Here is a 20,428-nt window from a genome sequence, read left to right on the forward strand (position 1 = left end):
TATGAGTAAATCATGTGGTATTTAGCCAGGTACTGTTTTATATGACTTATGGAAATTAACTGGTTTTTTTCTTATTACATTCTGGTGAGGAAGATGATATTTTCTCTCTTTTAAAAATAAGAAAGCTGAGGGTACTCAGTGGGGGAGCCTCAGAGTCTACACTCCTGAGCATTGTTTCCCATTGCTTCATTGCCATTTCTGGTCATTCACTTTAATAAGCAGAATTATTACAGGTACTTCCAGACTAGAGTGTGATTTAAAAGCATGTGTAGATTTACATGCCTCTCAATTTTTAGAGTGTAATTAAGAGAACTTTTTACTTTAAAAAAATTTTTTGTTAGAAAACTCACCCTGGAGAGGTCAACATTCAAAACTACACCCCAATAAAGCTGGAACAGTCTGTAACGAGGGGTCATCGGAGATGTGTGAGCGAGCAGATGTGCCTGGAAGGCGCTGGGTGAGCCTGAGTGGAGACTTTGTCTCTGGGACCTGGCTGTTGTTCAAGGGAGAACCTGGTACTGCTTCAAACAATGAGATACGTTTCTGAGAGTGATTTCTCTTGTCATTTGTGGACTTGCAAGCTAGTTAGAAGATTCATTCCACTTGAAGTGAATTTGCTCAATGACCTAAAATTCTTCAACGGTTTCGATGAGCCTCTGGATTGTGTTAACTGCCTGTTGTCTTTTTAACCACACTTCCTGATCAGTAGCTTTTCACATATTTTTTTTTCAAATGTTCATCCATCATTAATGTTCTACTTGTGGCTTTTACCAGGGAATGTGACTTGTGAACAATGTTTCCAATGGATTTGCCAAGTCTTGGGTCAACATACAATCCCAACAACGTGCTATATGGGCCTCTGAACTACCCTTTGGAGTTTGGCACTAGACGGGAGTTCTAATAAAAGACTGAGCAGACAAGTGAGGAAGAGGGCAGCAGCCCCACCTCCTCTGATGGTTTGTTCACTGGAACGGAGATCTTTAAACACGCCATGCTTGGCCCTTTGTGCCTCTTGCCTACCCTTTCCTCTACATGGATTGCTTTTCTTTGTAGTGAAAATTTTGGAATTTTGGCTTCTCTAAAAAACACAGAAATATTATCAGAATATGTTTTTATTTTAATCCCAGGTATGGGGCTATGGGGTTGCTTCAGATTGTCTGCAGCAGCTAAGATTTGCCTTGTGCTCTAGCAGGGGCATGGTTTTCACCAGCCGCAGATAGTTTCTGTAATTGCACAATTTTTGGAATTCTGGATGCTTTTCAGAAGCATGGTGGATTGTTGGTTGCTCACTGTTGACTGCTGTTGACCAAAGTTTGTTAAGTAGTTGTGCCCCAAGAAGGAAAAAGAAGGAAACATTGGTTATCCTGATAGTGAAGATCAAACTTGCCCCCAAGAAACTCAATGCCCCTAACCAGCAGGAAGTAGTCATTAACATTGCCCCTGTCCTTTCTGTCCTTTTTTTCCCCTTCTGTCTAGAGTTAGAGGCTTGGAACTGGGGAGAAAGAAGAACCCACAAAGCAGCAAATGGCAGCTGCATTTCTTCCTGGTCTCAGCTAGCCAACCCAACTAGTCCCTTAAAATTCACCTTGAAGATTGCCTAGATACACCCCCGACACAACCCTTGCTTTCCACATATTACCCTCAAACTCATCCTTACCTAGAGATATCACCCCTACAAAGTACAGTTTCACTTTGAATGGTAACTGCCGACTTATCTGCCTGTATCCATAGCAAGATTTGGAGCTCCTGAGGCACAGCCACTAAACTGTGCAGTTTCTCACTAATGGAGTGGTGAGTGTTTGGCACAGACAATTAGCTCATTTTAAAAACTGTTTTTCATGTATCTTTACCAAAGATGTTGCGCTTTAGCTATTGTGTGTGTGTGTGGGGGGGGGTTACAGGAGAACATAAAATATCCTTCTCTATTAGCTTTTGTCTTTTTCTTTGGAGGCAGGATCTCTCACTGAAGACAGAGCCTGTGCTTTTCCCGATAGGCCAGCAGCCAGAACGTTCCAGCTCTCCTCCAGTCTTTGCCTCCTCTGAGAAGGTTATAGAGGTTTCCAGGACGATGCCTAGCTTTTATATACATGCTGGGATCTGAGCTCCAGTCCTTGTGCTGGCTCAGTAAGTCCTTTAATCACGGAGCCATCTCTCCAGGCCTGTTCATAAAGTTTATAAATGGCTGATGAGAACACAAACCAATAGTTTAGCGGTCCCAAATAAAGTTTGACTGGATCACAGTCATTTATTGTTTCTAAAGTGTCAATGGCAGAGTTGAATACCCAAAACCAAGAGCAACCTTATCAGTAAGACCTAAACTGATCACTTTTGATTAATGAATTAATTATTTCTTTCATTAATTTATTTATTCACTTTACATCCTAATTGCAGCCCCTCCCCTCTGCTTCCAGTTCCACCCTCCCTCTACGCTTCTCCCATTACCTCCTCTCCTTCTCCTCAGAGAAAGAGGGCACCCTTCCTGTCTCATCAGGACTAAGTATCTCATTTCCCACTGAGAACAGACAAGGCAGCACAGCCAGGGAAAAGGAACCCACAGGTAGGCAGCAGAGTCCAAGAAAGAGGTAGCTTCTGCTCCAGTTGTTGGGGGACCCACATGAAGACCAAGCTGCTCTTCTGCTACATATGTGTAGGGGGCCTATGTCCAACCCATGCATTTGCCTTTGATGGTTCAGTCTCTGTGAGCCCCCATGGGCACAGGTTAGTTGGTTCTATAGGTCGTCTTATGATGTTCTTGTGTCCTCTGGCTTCCTCAGTCCTTCCCCGACTTATCCAGAAGATTCCCTAAGCTCTGCCTGATGTTTGGATGCGGTCTCTGCATCTGTCTACATCAGCTGCTGGATGAAGCCTCTCAGATAACAGTTATGCTAGGGTCATTTAATTCTCTTTATTTTATAGTCTTAGGATTTGAACTTAGGGCCTTGCACATTGCACATGGTAGACCAGTGGTCTACACTAACCCCCTGCGTGCTACCTATTATCATTTTTTAAATTCATATGGCAAAGGATACTTTATTTGTTAAAAAAGTTTATGTTCACATGATGACTCCTGCCCATAATTCTAGTACTCAATGAAGCTGAGGCAAGGTTGGGTCTGGTGGCACATGACTTTAATTCAAGAACTCAGGAGGCAGTGACAGAAGGATTTTTGTGAGTTTGCAGCCAACCTAGTCTACATAGAAAGCTCTAAAATAACCAGGACTACATAGAGAGACCCTGTCTCAAAACAAAACAAAGAAACAAACCACAGATAAAAAAGAAGTCTCCCCAAACAAATAAACAAAAAATAAAAGAAGAAGAAAGAAGAAAAGATGGAGGAGGAAGAGGAAGTGAAGGAAAAATTGGTGCTGGTACTGAGGCAGGAGAGTCTCAGTCAGTTCAAGATTGGCCTGGCCTAGGCTACTTAGTCAGTCACAGGCCAGTCTGGGGTATAGAGCATGACCCTGTCACAAAAGGCCCAAAACTACAACTTGTTTTATAAGAGCTGAATTTGGGGGGCAGGTGAGATGGTTCAGCAGTAAAAGTACTTACTACTGCCGAAGAGAACCCCAGTTTGGTTCCCAGTATCCCTACTGGCTCACAGCTGCTATAACTCCAACTCCAATGGGATCAGATGCCCTCTCCTTGCCTCCAGATACCTGCACTCATATGCACATACCTACACAAAACTTATTTGTACTTTCGTTTCTTATTGATTATTTGGGAATCTCACATCATGCACCCCGTCCTCCTGTGTCCACCCCTCCACCCATGACCTTCCTCCTAACAAAGGAGAAAGAAGGAAAATAAATGTCCATTTTGTGTTGTTGATATACTCCCTGTAGCATGGCTTCACTCCTAGTGGCAGTCCCTCTAGGGAGACTGAGTCTTTCTCCACCTGCATCCCTGCCAGATGCCATCAACTGTGGGGACAGAGCAGCGGGTAAAGGTGCCAGCTCTCCTGTACCCAGGTCACCTCTGCTGCTGCTGTGCAGTGGCTGGCATAAAGTGGGGCTCATGCAAAATTTTAAATAAGCTTTTGGTATTTTTAAAGCTAAAATTTGGCTTGGACAGATGACTCATCAATCAAGATCGCTTACTTCTCTTCCCAAGGACATGGGATTGAGTACTAGCACCCTGTCACCTCAGCTCCAGAGACCAGACAACCTCTTCTGACCTTCTTAGGCAAGACACGCATAACACAGAAAATAAATCAAAAATAAATAAAAATAAAAACTAAAAATTTTAAAGTTGATCTGTGCATATTGATTTTTATTCTCTAATCAAAGCATTTCTGTAGGTAATAAGTCACTTTTTATTTATTTTTTAATTATTTTATTGGATACTCTCTGTATTTACATTTCAAATGTTATCCCTTCCCCTCCCTGTTCCCATCCCTCCTCCTGCACTTGACTCCACAAAGGAGCTCTCTCTACCAATCAACCTCTCCACCTCAGTGCCTTGGCATTCCCCTACATTGGGAAAATGCACCCTCACTGGACCACAGGTCTCTTCTCACGTTGATGCCAGACATTGTTGTCTCCAGCTGCATATACGACTGGAATCATGGGTCTCTCCATATTTGTTCAATGGTTGTTTAGTCCATGGGAGCTGTGGAACGTCTGGTTGGTTGATAATGTTCTTCTCATTGAGGTTCCAAACCACTTCAGTTCCTTCAGTCCTTTCTCTAGCACTTTCATTTCGGTCCCCTTGTTCAGGCCGATGGTTAGCTGCAAGTATGCTCAGCTGTATCTGTATGACTCTGGCAGAACCTCTAAGGAGGCATCTCTATCTTATTCCTCCCAGTAAGCACTTCTTGGCATCAGCAATAGTGATTGGGTCTATTGGGTGTGTATGGGTGGATCCCTAGGTGAAGCAGTCTCTGGACGATCTTTTCTACAATCCCTGCTCCTCTATTTGTCCTTTTATTTCCTCCCGTGAATGTTTTGTTCTTCATTCTAAGAAAGACTGAGGCATCCACTTTCTGTTCTTCCTTCTCTTTGATCTTCATAAGTTCTGTGGATGGTTTCTTGGGTATTCAGAGCTTTTTTGGGCTAGTATTCGCTTATCAGTGAGTACATACCATGCGAGTTCTTTTGTGACTGGGTTATATTACTCAGGATGATACCTTCAAGTTCCATCCATCTGCCTAGGAATTTCATGAACTCATTGTTTTTAATAGCTGAATAGTAATCCATTGAGTAAATGTACCACTATTTCTGTATCCATTCCTCTGTTGAAGGACATCCGGGTTATTTCCAGCTTCCGGTTATTATAAATAAGACTGCTATGAACATGGTGGAACATGTGTCCTTGTTAAATGTTAGAGCATCTTTTGGATATATGCCCAGGAGTTAGCTGAGCCCTCAGGTAGTTCTATGTCCAATTTTCTGAGGAACCACCAGAATGATTTCCACAGTGGTTGTACTAGTTAACAACCCCACCAACAGTGGAGGAGTGTTCTTCTTTCTCCACATCCTCGCCAGCATCTGCTGTCACCTGAGTTTTTAATTTTAGCCATTCTGACTGGTGTGAGGTAGAATCTTAGGGTTGTTTTGATTCACATTTCTCTGATGACTTGGGATGTTGAGCATTTCTTTAGGTGCTTCTCAGCCATTCGGTATTCCTCAGTTGAGAATTCTTTGTTTAGCTCTGTACCCCATTTTAATAGGATTATTTGATTCTCTAGAGTCTAACTTTTTGAGTTCTTTGTAGATATTGGATACTAGCCCTCTATCAGATGTAGGATTAGTAACGATCTTTTTCTAATCTGTTGATTGTTGTTTTGTCCTATTGACAGTGTCTTTTGCTATACAGAATCTTTGCAATTTCATGAGGTCACATTGCTTGATTCTTGATTTTAGAGCATAAGCCATTGGTGTTCTGTTCGGGAAAATTTCCCACCTGCCTATGTGTTCTAAGCTCTTCCCCACTTTCTGTTTTATTAGTTTCAGTGTTTTTATGAAACACTGAAACCTGGTTTAATGTAGAGATCTTTGATCCACTTGGACTTGAGCTTTGTACAAGGAGATAAGAAAGGATCGATTTGCATTCTTCTGTATACTGACTGCCAGTCGAACCAGCACCATTTGTTGAAGAGGCTGTCCTTTTTCTATTGAATGTTTTTAGCTTCTTTTTCAAAGATCAAATGATCATAGGTGTGTGGGTTCATTTCTCGGTCTTCGATTCTATTCCATTGATCTACCTGCCTGTCTCTGTACCAATACCATGCAGTTTTTATCACAATTGATCTGTTATACAGGTTGAGATCAGGGATGGTGATTACCCCGGAAGTGTTTCTATTGTTGAGAATTGATTTTGCTATCCTGGGTTTTCTAACATTCCAAATGAATTTGCAAATTATTTTTTTAACTCTATGAACAATTGAGTTGGAATTTCTGTGCGTTCTTCATAGTATTCAAAGTACCACTTCCTTTCACTGTGGGGGCACACATGTGCCACAGAAAATAATTTGGGGGAACTGATTCTCCCAGGTCACCTTTTTGAGGCAGGATTCTATTTCTGCCGCACTACTCCAGGCCACTGGGCATGACTCAGGCTGGTTCACCTGTTACTAACTTTTATGGGAATGTTGGGATTACAGATGCAGAACACCACATCTGTTTGGTTGGTTGGTTGGGTTTTTGTTATTGTGGTCATTGTTTAATTTTTGTTTTGTTCCGGTTGCTTTGAGATAGGATTTCCCCATATAGTGGGATCAGGCTGGTGGTCTCAAACTCACAGAAACCCCTCTGGGTGCTGGGATTAAAAGTGTGTGCCACCACATCTGGCAACATCTGGTTTTTAATGTGGGATTTTGAGGTTTGAACTCAGGTCACCAGGTTTGAGCAACAAATGTTTACCCACTGAACTACTTTACTAGCCCACACACCATAGGATGCTAAACAATGGGCAGTTCATCAAACCCCTCACACTTTAGTCAAGAGCTCTTTGTTTTGTTAGCAGACTCCTGCTACTCAATTGTTAGACTCAGGAATGAGAATGCTAATAAATATCGTCATAATAATATTCAGTATTTGAATTATTATTATTAATTAAAATAAAAAACACTTCCTCTAAAAATTCTGGAAGGTACAAAAACAAAACAACACAACATTCCCTTATTTTACATGTATACACAGAAAGCACGCACACACACACACACACACACACACACACACACACACACACGTATTTAAAACTTTATTCTATTTTTAAAGGTTTCTGGAAAATATATACTGTTCTACTCATTCAACTCTTTCAAATTTTGCTATATTATAAACTGTGTCTTATTTTCTTCATATTCCCAAACATAAAATCATATAATGCCTAAGTCAAGTGTTGAATATTCACTGAATAAAAACAATGATCCTTACATCTGAGCCCAATACACCTCTCAAAACTGTCCCTTGGATTCTTCACCCAGTTTTGGTGCCTGCACAGTTCTTGCCCAGAGGAAATGGCACACTTAGGGCCTTCACCTTCGTCCTTCCTAACCCTTACCATCTCAGGTCACACAAATGTTCTATTTCATACAAAATAACATATCTCTTTAAAGTACTGGCTCATCCTATGTGACATGGGACTCACCCTTCCTTGTTTGCACTTGCAAGAAGCAATTTAGAGCTCAGGTTTGCAATAGTTGGGAAATATGTATATAAAATAAATGTCATTTTTTATTCATTTTTTAAAAAAGAACGTGTTTGTGAAAGAACCCCATGGCATGAATCTTGTAGTCCTGAGTGTTGAGATTACAGGTGTGCGCCATCACTTCTGGCCCTTTCTTGATCAATAGTTGAAATTAGCTTTCCAGGAAGGCTGAGGTAAATTAAGATTCCCTGGATTCTCCTAGCTTCCAAACCCTTGTTACAGATTTTGTATCTCATACATTTTTCGCATACTTTAAAAACACATCATGCAGTCATCTTGTGACTATCACAGTTATACCTTATAAAAGGACGAGTCACCGCAAGGATTGTTCTGATGAACCAAGACGGATGGACAATGATGAATGACTTCAAATTCTTGCGCAACCTATTTTGAAAAAAGGAAACAATCCTGTATCATTGCTAACTTACTTTCTAATAGGAAATAGATCACCAAATAAGAATATATGCAGTTCTGGGGACGAATTCTTAGGAAGGTTACAATTTCCGATGTATAGAATGTTCAGTATTAATTTTTAAAATGCCTTTTGAATGTTTTATCTCTATCTCTCTATCCCTTTCTCCTCAATTCTGTGTGTGTGCATGCATGCATGCAAGCATGTGTGTGTGTGTGTGTGTGTGTGTGTGTGTGCGTGTGTGTTCATATGCATAGGTATATGTATAGGTGTGCATGCATTCCTGCAGAAAACTCAGTTTCTAGTGCTATTCTTCAGGAGCCATCTACCTTGTTTTCTGAAACAGTCTCTCACTAAGACCTGAGGCTTGCTGATCAGACTCTGCTGACCAGCCAGTGAGCTCCAGGATTCTGCTTGTTTCTGCCTCCCCAGAGCTAGGCATACAAGCATGCACCACCACACCTGGTTCATTTGTTTGCTCTTTTGTTTTGTTTTTTAAATCTGAGTGCTGGGGATTGAACTCAGGTCTCAGTGCTTGCCTGACAAGCACTTCATGAATTAAGCTATCTCCCTAACTTCCCAAAGTGATTTTTGAGACATAATTTGACACTTAAATCTCATTTCTTCACCAGTATTAATATAAAACAGAAGAGTGATATTCTTACAGCATACAAATTTATAATAATGGCCATGTGTTTGCTTTATGACAATTTTAAATTTTGTCAGCATTATCTTGGCTAACTTGAAAAGAATACACTTTCTATTTAGCTATTAATTAATTAATTGCTTGACTGATTAATTTTTAAATAATTTTGGTTTTGTGACAGGGTCTTGTGTGACCCTCAAACTCATCGGGTAGCTGAGGATGACCTCTAACTTTCGATCCTCTTGCTGCTACCTCCGGAATGCAGGGATTGTAGGTTCATATGCAGGTGATGGGACACGGCACACTCCAGCCTTCTGTCAGCTAAGCTACATCCACTAACCCCTGACATTTATTTGGTCTTACTAAGCCTTATTTTGTTCTCACATATAAAGAAAATTGACCATTTTAATAATTCTTGGTTTTCAGGCACATTTTTCAGTATAACAATGCTACCTCATTTTTGTTAGATCATAAAATAGATTTTAGTCGACCGTAACAGGGCAACTCATGGCATGTACGAAAGAAGCCTCATCTAATGAGAAGTAATACATACTAGATATCATAAATTAGTAGTTTGGTTATTTTAATTTTCCTATATGGGCCAATGAAGTTTGTCTGAGCAGAGAGGAAAGTATCTTGAGGAAGGGGCACACAAAGGCAGTGCTGGGCTAGGAGTCACCGAATACTGAACTAACACAACAGTTTTGTAAACCATCGTTACTAGCATAGAAAACAGTAGCCAGATCGTGTGATACCACTGAGACTCATGGGTACCTAAGGTTGTCCACTTGGGTTGCACCAACACACCTTCTGTCTAGAATGGATCAGGTCTGCCAGCTTCAGAATCGTAGCCAGCAAAATCTAGGAAGGATCAGCTTTAGGCATCACGTGATACTTTCATTAGTATTCTTGACAACTTACTGCTTCATGTGTAAGTAACCTGCTATCTCTAAGATACGACTGTATTATATAGGCTAAGAGGGAGCTACCGGAGAAGTATTGAGGGAGTCCAAACAGTGACCGAATGGCTGCACCCACATACCGTCTGTCAATCATCTGGTAGCATTTCTTCATCCAGCCTAGCCCTGGCATCTTCCGCCTTGGGGTTGCACCATTTAAGTACACAATCATGTAGTCTTCAGCAACCATCAGCTCTAAGGTACTTATTACGTATCTGATCACGGGAAGGAAGAGAAATGTTTTTAGTTCCCACACGAGAGATTTCGTTCTATTTACACTGTAATCAAGTGGCATTCAAATTACAGGGTGAACGGCACTGAAGAACAGTGATACGTAGTATCTTTTTCTTCAGAACAATGAGTCAACATTGCCCTTTTATACATGTGCAGCCACCCTAGAAAAATATGTGGGTTTAGAAGCTGACATTAAAAAAATATGTCAGCAATGTTATCAAACATTAAGGACAAGTCAGATTAAACAAGGTCAAGAGTCGGTGAAGGCAGGTTTTCCTCACCAAGACCAAGCTATTGGAAACAAAAACAATCCTTTGCCCAAAGGAAATGTCAGGAAAGTTTAACCACGGGCCAGACTCTGTTCGTTTGTGTAACCCTTTATTCTATGAACTGATTTCCCTCGAGCAAGGCTCTGTGACTGAAATCCTATTGGCTTCTTATCAAAGGCTCAGGACTTGGTAGGTCATACACCCATTAAGTCAAAGACGCTTTATCAGCCGTCACATGCCCACAGAAGTCAACCCAATCACCACTCACAGGAAAAGGTTTTCCATGACATAGTGGTAATCCGCCCGGCTGCTGTCTGGCAGAAAGCAGGCAGCAAACACAATGATGGCATTCAGACCGTCCCCATAGTATCCTGGGGACAAATGAGAAGATATGTGTAACTGAGTGAAATCCTGTAACAAGCAAGTTTATATTGCTCCTAGAAAGAGAAATTTGAAGTCTTGTCCAGTGTGTGTGTGTGTGTGTGTGTGTGTGTGTGTGTGTGTGTGTGTCTGTGTGTGTGTGTGTACAAACATATACATATACACATCCACATCCACATACTATACACATACATATACATGTGTGATATATTATAAAATGAGGAAGCATAGTGAGGCATATTCTATATGTATATACACATGTATTTGTCTTTTAGCGGTTAACATGCTTATATAGAGTGTTGTATGGTATACCATGAGACACTTTTTGACTCATATGTCCCTAACTTAAAAAACACTGACTTACAAAAATGCTAATCTATATGAAATTTCATTCTGATGGCTGAGAAAGAGGTTCTACTAGGCCTATATTGGTCCTCTCTTGTTTGAGATCCAGTTAACTGTGACCATTCAGTCAGTGAACTGCAATGCGATCCCAGACCCACACACTCCAGTAACCAGGGCCTAGTAGAAAGGCATGCAAAGTACCTTTAATTTGATTTTCAGGCCTAGTCATTTGACTGTAGTAATCCTGGATTCTCTGGATATAACAGGAAGTACAGGAAAATGTGGTAACTTCTGGCCAGCCCCAGAATAACAGCATAGAATTAATAGCCTCACATCTTAGAGAAAGCAGTGTACTAAATACAGGCCTACCTAAATTCTCTTTGAGCCCTGTGAAAATATATGCTTTTGGGAAAACTAGAGAATCATTTTCAGATGAATTGCATGGGAGGTGTAAATGCTATTTGGAGGTGGAACTGAGAAAAACAGGATCTGTGAGATGCAAGTAAATCCACCATTCAAACTCCGAAAGTCAAAGAACAGATACACCTCAGGACATCAGTCACATCATTTGAAATAACTGACATAATTTTAGCATCTTTCCCACAAGCATTCTGTTTCCTCAGCTTATTTCTGAATCCGATGGCAGGTGCTGGTCAACTCCACAGTAAGGGTCTGGAATGAACTGTATCTCTGATACATAAAAAGGAAGGCAATGCCCCAGATTGTCATTAGGGGAATGATGGAGGATAAATTCAGGACTCCACAAGTGCTAAACTCACACTCTAGCACTGAGACCCCCTAGACTGGTTTTAAAGATGTCCATTTGTACTACTAGGGCCTGAGCCTAGAGTCCACCACTGAGTTACCTCTCTAACCCTTAATTGTTCTTATTCGAGGTCTGGCTAAACTGCTAAACTTACTTTGAACTCACTGTGTAACTTGGGTCTTTAAATTTGTAATCCTCCTGCCTCAGCTTCCCTAGTAGTTGGGTTATAGGCATACACAACCAGGCCTAATTACATTTGTTTTTCTGCCATCTATCTATCTATCTATCTATCTATCTATCTATCTATCTATCTATCTATCTATCTATTTATCTATCCATCTATCCATCTATCTATGTAACATCTATCTATCTATCCATCTATCTATGTGACATCTATCTATCTATCTATCTATCTATCTATCTATCTATCTATCTATCTATCTGTGTTTGTAATGAGTGTATAAACATGTTCCTTGGCCCACCCGTGGAGGTCAGAGAACAACCTGGAGGAGTCTGTTCTCTCTTTCTACAATAGGAGTTTTACGTGTGAAACACATGTCACCAGGCAGGTAGAACCCTTAACTGCTTAGCCATCTCATCAGCCCATTAAATATCCCCATCTACATAGGTGTAGTTTACATTATATGGTTCCAACGTTGCAGTCATTACATAGAGATGCCTTTAAGCTTTGGCAGGGCAGGACAAGAGCACTCCTAGGCCTAATCTTGTTTTCCCAAAACTCAAGCATGTTTTATTTTCCTTTCAGAGATGTGGCTATGGCTCTGGTGGTGACATAGTAGGAAAATGATGATGGCAGATTGGGATGGCTTCCCCTTGATATCCCTTACAGAGATACCATTTATGACCAACAAAGCAGGACTAAAGTGAACTAAAGATGCATTCAGTTGTGGGCTTGTAAGTGTGACTGATTTGGAGTGTTGTACAGGGTCTTTTTTTTTCTTTTTTGCTTGTATCTTATAAGATGATACCTACGTCAATATTATATCTGATGTAGCACATTTGTGAGACAGCATCCTCTCAGGCTCCCTCTGGACTTCCTGCTTCAAGTCCATCACTCCCACTATGTAGGTATTTACCAGCTTCTTAGAGTGTTAACGTGAAGAACATCTTGAGACACATATTTTATGTGAGGAGTTCCTTTTTCAAACATTTTTACTTCCGAGGACTCACAAATCAATGGAAATCCACAAGGGGCACTGAAGTGCGCTAACATGAAGACATACAGTTCAGACAGTACTGGAGAATGCAAGTGTCCAATACAAAAGGGTTGACGCCACAGTCCCACTGGGAGAACAAGCATGAAGTCATCTTTCCAAACATAGCTGTTGGCCGCAGGTGTCATACTCATTGAGATCAGGACTATACCGTGAGCTTTTCTGCTTCTGGGGGATTCCTAAGAAATATTACGTGTACTCAGAATGTGCTGGCCCTGCCTCACCTAACAAAGGAGGGCACAGGGGCCACTGTCCAAGTGAGCCATTACCTTTGTACAAGTTGCTAAACTTGCAAATAAAAGCAACTCTAGGAACACTGGGTAGAGGAGATACAATAAGAAATGGGACAAAAACGAAGGGGAAGAAAATAAGTGGGTGGGGGGGGTGATGCAGGGATGGAAACAAAGGAAGAGGATTCTCACGGGAAAGATTGCCCCCTAAACTGTGAACCAATACCTTTGGAGTGAGGCTCTGAACATGCTTGAAAACTAACTGCTCACCAGTGAGATATGGTAGCTTATCATAGCAGTGGGGATGCTATAGCAGGAATTATTAGTTCTAGGTTGCCCTGGGCCACATAGCTAGTTCCTATCTCAATTAAATTAAATAAAATGAAAATAATTAATTTAGTAAGAGCAATATCTAGAGTGAGGAACTTTGCTTTGTAGTTGCCTGTTTATATGAAAACATAATTCATATAAAATGTGTTTGTCTGTCTGTTTGTACTGGGAATTGCACTCAAGTCCTGGCACAGGCTGTGGAAATATTCTACTGTGGAACCTCATCTTCTGTCTTATTTTTACATTCATCTGAGTCAGTGTCTCAATAAGTGGTCCAGATTGGCCTCCAATTATAGCCTAGGAAAGCCTTACATTTAGAATTTCCCTGTATTATACTCCCAAGTAAATAGAGTCACAGGTCTGGCTTGGTGCTTGGTTGTTTAAACATTAAGTTGCCAGACTCTGTTCTCATAAATAAGAGGTGGATGTAAATGCACGTTCTGGTGGCGGCCGGCTGGTGGGTACCAGCGGGTCCACCCTGGAGCCTCCTGAGGCCCTACGGAGCAGTGATGGCAGACCTTACCTGAGGTGACAAGAGGCATGAAAGAGATGTGACACAAGTTTGCTGGCCAGCAAATGGAATGGAGAGAGAAGGAAAGATGTCACAGGTGCAACAGAACACACACACACACACACCAGCCAGCAACGGTTCTGCCCATGCGTTCCGGGCTCGTTTGTCCAGCAACACTGCCGAGAAGGTTACCTGAGTCTCCTAGAGTGAAATAAGAAAAGTAAAAAGAGAAGAAGAAGGGAAACTCCTTGTTAACATCCTTTGGTATGATGGCTCTTAGTTATTCAGTGACCTTATTCTCAGCTCTAAGTTTTATATATATATCTGTTTTGCCTTCCACGGACCCCATGACATAGGTTATGTAAAACCATCCATCATTCCATGTTAAGCATATGGCAAGGATGTTACTCATGGAACCATAGGATGTGAACACTGGTATTAACAATCTGCCTTTTTCAGTGGATAGAGTAGCTGAGGCCCGAGATGGTTAGAGGATGTACCAACGTCTGAGAGCCTGAAGTGTTCACAGGGTGCTCATGCCACAATTACCAAATCTGAAGAGTGAATTACAAAAATTGCCATGAACACTGGGCAGAAGTTTCTCTTGAGTCTGACAGGAAACATCTTCAGAGCAAATGTGGGGTGAACACAGAAGCAAGACTCATGTTTACTGTGCCGAATGCTCTGACCGTTGCCGGGAAGCTCGGCTGAGAGGCTTGGTTGGCTGCTAAGATGCTATGTTATCACAGAGTCCAGGACAGTGCTGTGAGTTTCCAACATGGAAGACTGAGCTTTGTCAAATTCAGAAGTAACATCTGAGCGATTTTTCCCTAGAGCACAAAAGCCGCCCAGCATGTAGAAAGAGGTGGCTTCGGGGCGAGGGTATAGCCAGAGGCATATTCATGCAGCTGAGTGCCTGGAGGAGACTGAGACAGAGCCGGGGAAAGGAAAGGTGGCCCTCTCTTCAACACAGACTGACAGTCACTCTGACAAACCAAGTGCACACGACACTGTAAAGAGGAGCACGTGCCAAGGGGAGAAGGTGGTATGGATGGGGATCAGCAAACAGGTTCCCCTCAGGTCACACATAAGTTTTAAAGAGACTGTGGTGGGCAGAGACAGTCTTCACTACCAAGTGTACTCCTGGTGACCACTCTGGCCTGATTCCAATCACATGGACACTGGGACACTCAAACCCCCTGCTTTGACTAAGCTTGAAAAAAAAACCCAAATAGGTGATTCCATCAAGATATCAAGAGGCAGTTTGGCTTTATAGTGACAGCAGAACAGTGGGCCAGCCTTTTTATGACATGGGACTCTAAGATGAAGAGCTAAGGACAACCATGTCCAGGCCTCATCTCCATGTGCTTTTGATTTACTCTGGCAGACTTTTCTATATTTCCCTTGCATTTTAGAAAAAGCCCAGTCAACCATTTTGTAGTCAATCTTTGTGAGGCTGATTTGTCACAAAGTACACAGGCCAAAACCACCAAATGGGCACTTTGAAACAAGGATTTCTGCAAACACTGGGGGAGGTTCTGTTTCTTATCCCAGCAAGGGGTCGACTCTACAGTCCTTGGTCACTCTCAGCAAGCAGTGTTCAGCATCATTCCAAAGGGCTATGGGAAAGATTCCTCTCACAGGATTCTACCCCTGCCCACAGCCGCCATCACAGGGCCACACTGCCGTTCCAGATCATACAGTAAGGCAGGAAATAGAAAGGTCAGGGTCAGTGGCTTCTAAGGACTTCCTTGTCTCTCAGTCAATCAGTTTCCTTGGGTAGCCTTGGTGCTCATGGGTGGTAGTGGTGCATGGGAAGGAAGCTGGGAGATGTACTGGGGGAGAGGTGGCTGCCCAAGATATCTGTGTGCTCCTTAGAAATTAAATTCTCTTGATTTGGTGCAGTATCAAGAAGGGTGGAGGATACAGCTCAGTGGTGGAGCCTTGACCTAGCATATGCAAAGCCCTGGCTTCAGCCCCCAGCACGGGAAAAGTAAACCCTTAAGGCATTTCAAAAGTAAATTTCCTAGTTCTCATTAAGGTAGAAAGGGCACCGGCAGTGGGAGCTGCCTCGTGAGCTTGCACATCTTCACGGATGGCTAGGTAGTTAGGGAGGTGCCTCAAGATGACAGGACAGGGACACATGCAGCCAACAAACCAAACAGCCACTGATATTTTCTGAAGTCAACAACATTCAATGCAGTGTCTGTACTCATCTGACTTTTTTTTCCTGAGTCTTCAATTGATCAAAACCACATTGGGGTATGGAGCCTCCAGGTAATACATTGGAAATACAAAACCCACTTTGCTCTCTCCTGGGTCCCTTGCCAAATGGAAGGTTTTAACTATGGCTAGCTTTTGTCTGATCCAAATTTAATGTGATTCATAGAAAAACAAACTTTTAGTAGGGGAAGTAACTATTAGAATGAGTCTAAAAAGATATGTTGGAGCCTCTGAGGGGGATAGAAAACCCCTCAAGGGCTGAAGTCTTATAATGACCATGGGATTCTATGTGCCAAGAATTTAGCTGAACCCCACATTTGTTTCCCAGTGAAAAACAGGGCTTGCTCCTCTCATATTCTAGACTTGAACAGATCTTGAGTACCTCCATGAGAAATGACTCTCCTGTAGGGTTCAATGACCTTCATGTCAATCCGTTGCTCTTGCTCCCCGATCACCACTGTCCTCCACAGCCGGTTGTCTTCTCGCTCCTCTTCAGCCGTATATTCTGGAATAGACTCTGACTCTTGACCAGAGCTTTTGTTGGCCATGGGATCTTCTGGAAGAGAAGCACAAAGCAGGACTTTACAGGAAAAGCAGACAAGAGACCGGATTGTAAGACACCTCCTTACAGAGCTACCTACTGGAGCTGCATACTACATAGTTTCTGTAGGGATGAACAGCAGCCTGACCACACAACACCTACCTTGTACACTGATTGAAGAAGAACCAAATTGTTTCCTAAGGTTATGCTGAAGAAGGAACAGTTGAAGTTAGAGTTCTGATACCAGTTCATCATTGTTCAGGCTGGGTAAACTCTATAGGTCATTCTGGTTAGGTCATATCAGGTCAAGATACCTTTGGCTCCCTCATGCCATCTCCCCCAGTTTCTTGGACTGTTTGAATGTCTTTACTTGATGACACTGCCAGAGGAGGAGGAAAAAGAGGAGGAAGAGGAAGAGGAAGAGGATGAGGAAGAGGAGGAGATAGATGGAGAACAGTAGAGAGAAAAAAAGAGAAGGAGAAAGGAAAGGAAGAAGAAAAATCTTTCGGACCTGTTAGGTGTTCATGCCCAGAGCTAACAACACAAGATATTAGGCAGCAAAGATGCCCTACTCAGTTCGTCAAGTTAGCAATACCTTCCTGATTTTAATAATTCGCTTACATCTTTACCGCCCTGTCTTTATTTTCCAGCTATCACAGACATGTTCTGTCCTTACTTCACTCTCCCCCGGTCCTCCAGTTGTCATTATGTCCTCTTCTATTCACTACAAAGATTTTTTTCTCACTGAAAATTCTTCCTCTCAAAGGGGTTGGAGACAAGTAGGCCTTATTCACAGATAAGGAAGAAGCCAATCCAAATGTTTCCTCCTGGCTTTCTGAGATCATGTATCATATGCTCTTGAATGTTCTGTGGGTCAAGTGTGGCCTTCCTATAGGGAAACACATCTGTGAAAGCTGGCCAGCTTTCTACATCTGGACACCGCATGGATGTCAGGAAAGCTCTCAGAAGGTATGGTGCTTGATGTTTTCTGGTTTTGGCAAAAACATCCAGCACATGGCTTGTAAGGTTAAAATTCCCATGGTGATAAATAACAGACAGGAAGCCAATTTGCATATAAAAAAGTTCAGTGTAGGGGCTAGAGAGATGATTGGACAGTTAAGAGTACATACTGCTCTTACAAAGAAGACCCAGGATCAGTGTTCAGGACCCTCAGTGTTAGTGCCCCAGGGGTCTATCTAACTCATTTGTACTTTATTGGTACCTCTGCTCACATATTCACACATACACTCATAGACAGATGGAAGATTTAGAAATATGATAAAAATAAATCTTAAAAAGACACAGTGTACAAAAATTTTAAAAAATCTTTTCAGACACATGAGCCCAACGTCATCACTTGGATGCCAAGTGTGGGAAGAGGAGTTGCTTTTATAAAGCTGGTTGCTGGTTGGTGCTGGAAAGAAGGAGGAGCATGAATAAATAAATAAATAAATAAATAAATAAATAAATAAATACATAAATATATAAATACATAAATAAATACACAAATAAATACATAAATAAACAGAAATGTAAAAGGTGTGTCATGCCTGTCAGCCAGAATGTTGTCCTCAGGGGTCAGTGTTGGAAAATCTGCTTGCATGAGGTCACCAACATCACTTGGGAACTTTGGTAGTCTGAAAGCACAGTCACATTGTCTCTGGTGCTCTTATCAGAAACACACAGGTCAAATTCTTATCTTCCCACAACCATAATAAATAGTCTTTATCACATCTGAGCTTAATAGAATGTTGTCATCATTTCCCTCTTGACCTTGGAGTCTTTTATTTCTAGGGTTAGTATCAGGATGCATTGAAAGCAAAATATCAGGATTACTCTTTCTTTGAATGACTAACCTCCAAGCCCCTCAGGATCTCTGTAGTTCTGATTTTGTTGGCATAAAAAAATCAAGCCTTAATTATATTTCCAAACTGTTCAGACACTGCTATAATGGAAAACTGACTGGAAGGGAACAAACTGGGGTCTTTCAATGGAGAGATTAAATTATCTTTCCATAAGAAAATTGGCAGCATTAGGCAAATACCCTGGAAAAGCATTTGGTCATCAGCTACAAAATAAAAGAGGGACTTTGGGGAAATCCCCTAGGCTGTACAGGAAAGATTGCCAAAGCAACAGTGTGGCCCACAGAAGGAAGCACGTGAATGCTTACTTTCACATCTTGTTTTCTGTATGCGTGCTCAATTTAGTAAAAGATCCCACCCTGCCCCTTATTCTTCAGACTGAGACAGGAAAGCAGCAGGAGCAAGAAGCCAACACAATTCTTGGTTTGAATGTTGTGAAGAGAAACCATGAAGAAAAACTTTTAACTGAGGCCGGCTTACACATTCAGAGGCTTAGTCCACTATCATCATGGAGGGAAGCATGGTGGCTCGCAGGTCGATGTGGTGTTGCAACGGTAGCTGGGAATTCTACATTTGGATCAGCAGAAAGCAGGAAGAGCCAACGAGCCACTGGGCCTGCCCTGAGTTTCTGAGACCCCAAAAGCTCATCCCTACAGAACATACTTCCTCCAACAAAGCTACTCCTACCCAACAAGGTCACATGCCCTAATAGTGCCACTCCTTATGAGCCTATGGGGGCCAATTTAATTCAAACCACCACAAATGCTACTGCTGCTACTTACAGCTGTATAACTTTAGGTGGATAGTGTAACCTCCCCACGTCTCTGTGTTCTCACCACTGTGGGAGAAAACTGTTTATTTTACCAGAGTAAACGTGAGGCTTACAGGAATTATCTCTAAAATACTTAGGATATATTTTACAAAATACAGTAAACATTACAAAACTATAGATTTGGCAAAACAAATTATGGCCACGTTTGAAAAACTATTCTTAAAAGTATTTGATAATCAGGTTGGGACCACACCTAGACTCTTAAAAAGAAAAAAAGAAAAAAAAAAAAAAAGAAGAAGAAAGAAAGAAAAGCAAATTCTTAACCAGAATGAATGACTAAGAAACATTTTCCTTTAGAATGTATATGCCAGATTCAACATGCTTACCAGAAAATTCCCAAGACAGAAAGTTTATAAGCACTTATTTTATACACTAGGTCTTAAATGTATTTATATTCCAATCTTCCTATGTAGTGGTTAGCCATGTCTGCTATATAGAATATAACTATTCCCACAGACTTTGTGGTTTTAGTAGTTAATGTTTTGTCTTTCTTATTTATTTCTTTATAACCGTATGTGGATATGCACCTTTTGTTTGAAATCAAAGGGAATTTTAGAGTTCAACATACACTAAAATCCAGCTCTGTGAGTTTAAGACCTAGACTAACCGAGGCCATTAAATTGCCTCTTTCAACATGACAATATCAACTAAATAAAAGAGCCATGTCAGCAAGTGGCAGCTTTAATTACCAGCTAGCTCAGGCACCACCACTTTGCTTGACAGATTCACTATTTATAAATAAAACGCTCAGATGTGGTGTGACAAAGCTCTCTACAGAGACAGTGAAGAAAGGCAAGGGGAGGGAGGGACCAGCCATAGCTGTCTTCAGTGCAGTTGCCCTCAGTAGACTAGCAAGGAAGGAGCTGGGACAGCCAGGGACAGCTGGGAGAGATGGAGGGCACGAGAGCAGATGGGATGGATGGAGTATCTTGGGAAGACTGAGGTGGCAGAAAAAAAATGAATTCAAGGTATCCTTTTACTTTTATATTTGTGTATTTTTAACTG

General features: G+C 41.6%; 1 protein-coding gene across 1 annotated transcript in view; it reads right to left on the minus strand.

Moving 5' to 3' along the window:
- The window catches only part of PRUNE2 (prune homolog 2 with BCH domain), a gene marked incomplete at both ends in the record, with an annotated part of 232,247 nt that overhangs the window by 11,689 nt on the left and 200,130 nt on the right, over positions 1 to 20,428 (minus strand). The window contains 4 exons of the mRNA XM_080911149.1: positions 7,945 to 8,031; positions 9,748 to 9,879; positions 10,436 to 10,538; positions 16,571 to 16,744. Coding sequence (XP_080767275.1) covers positions 7,945 to 8,031; positions 9,748 to 9,879; positions 10,436 to 10,538; positions 16,571 to 16,744 — 496 coding nt within the window. The remainder of the gene's footprint in view (positions 1 to 7,944; positions 8,032 to 9,747; positions 9,880 to 10,435; positions 10,539 to 16,570; positions 16,745 to 20,428) is intronic.

This window comes from Micromys minutus (assembly GCF_963924665.1).
Source record: "Micromys minutus genome assembly, chromosome: 2".
Taxonomy (NCBI): domain Eukaryota; kingdom Metazoa; phylum Chordata; class Mammalia; order Rodentia; family Muridae; genus Micromys; species Micromys minutus.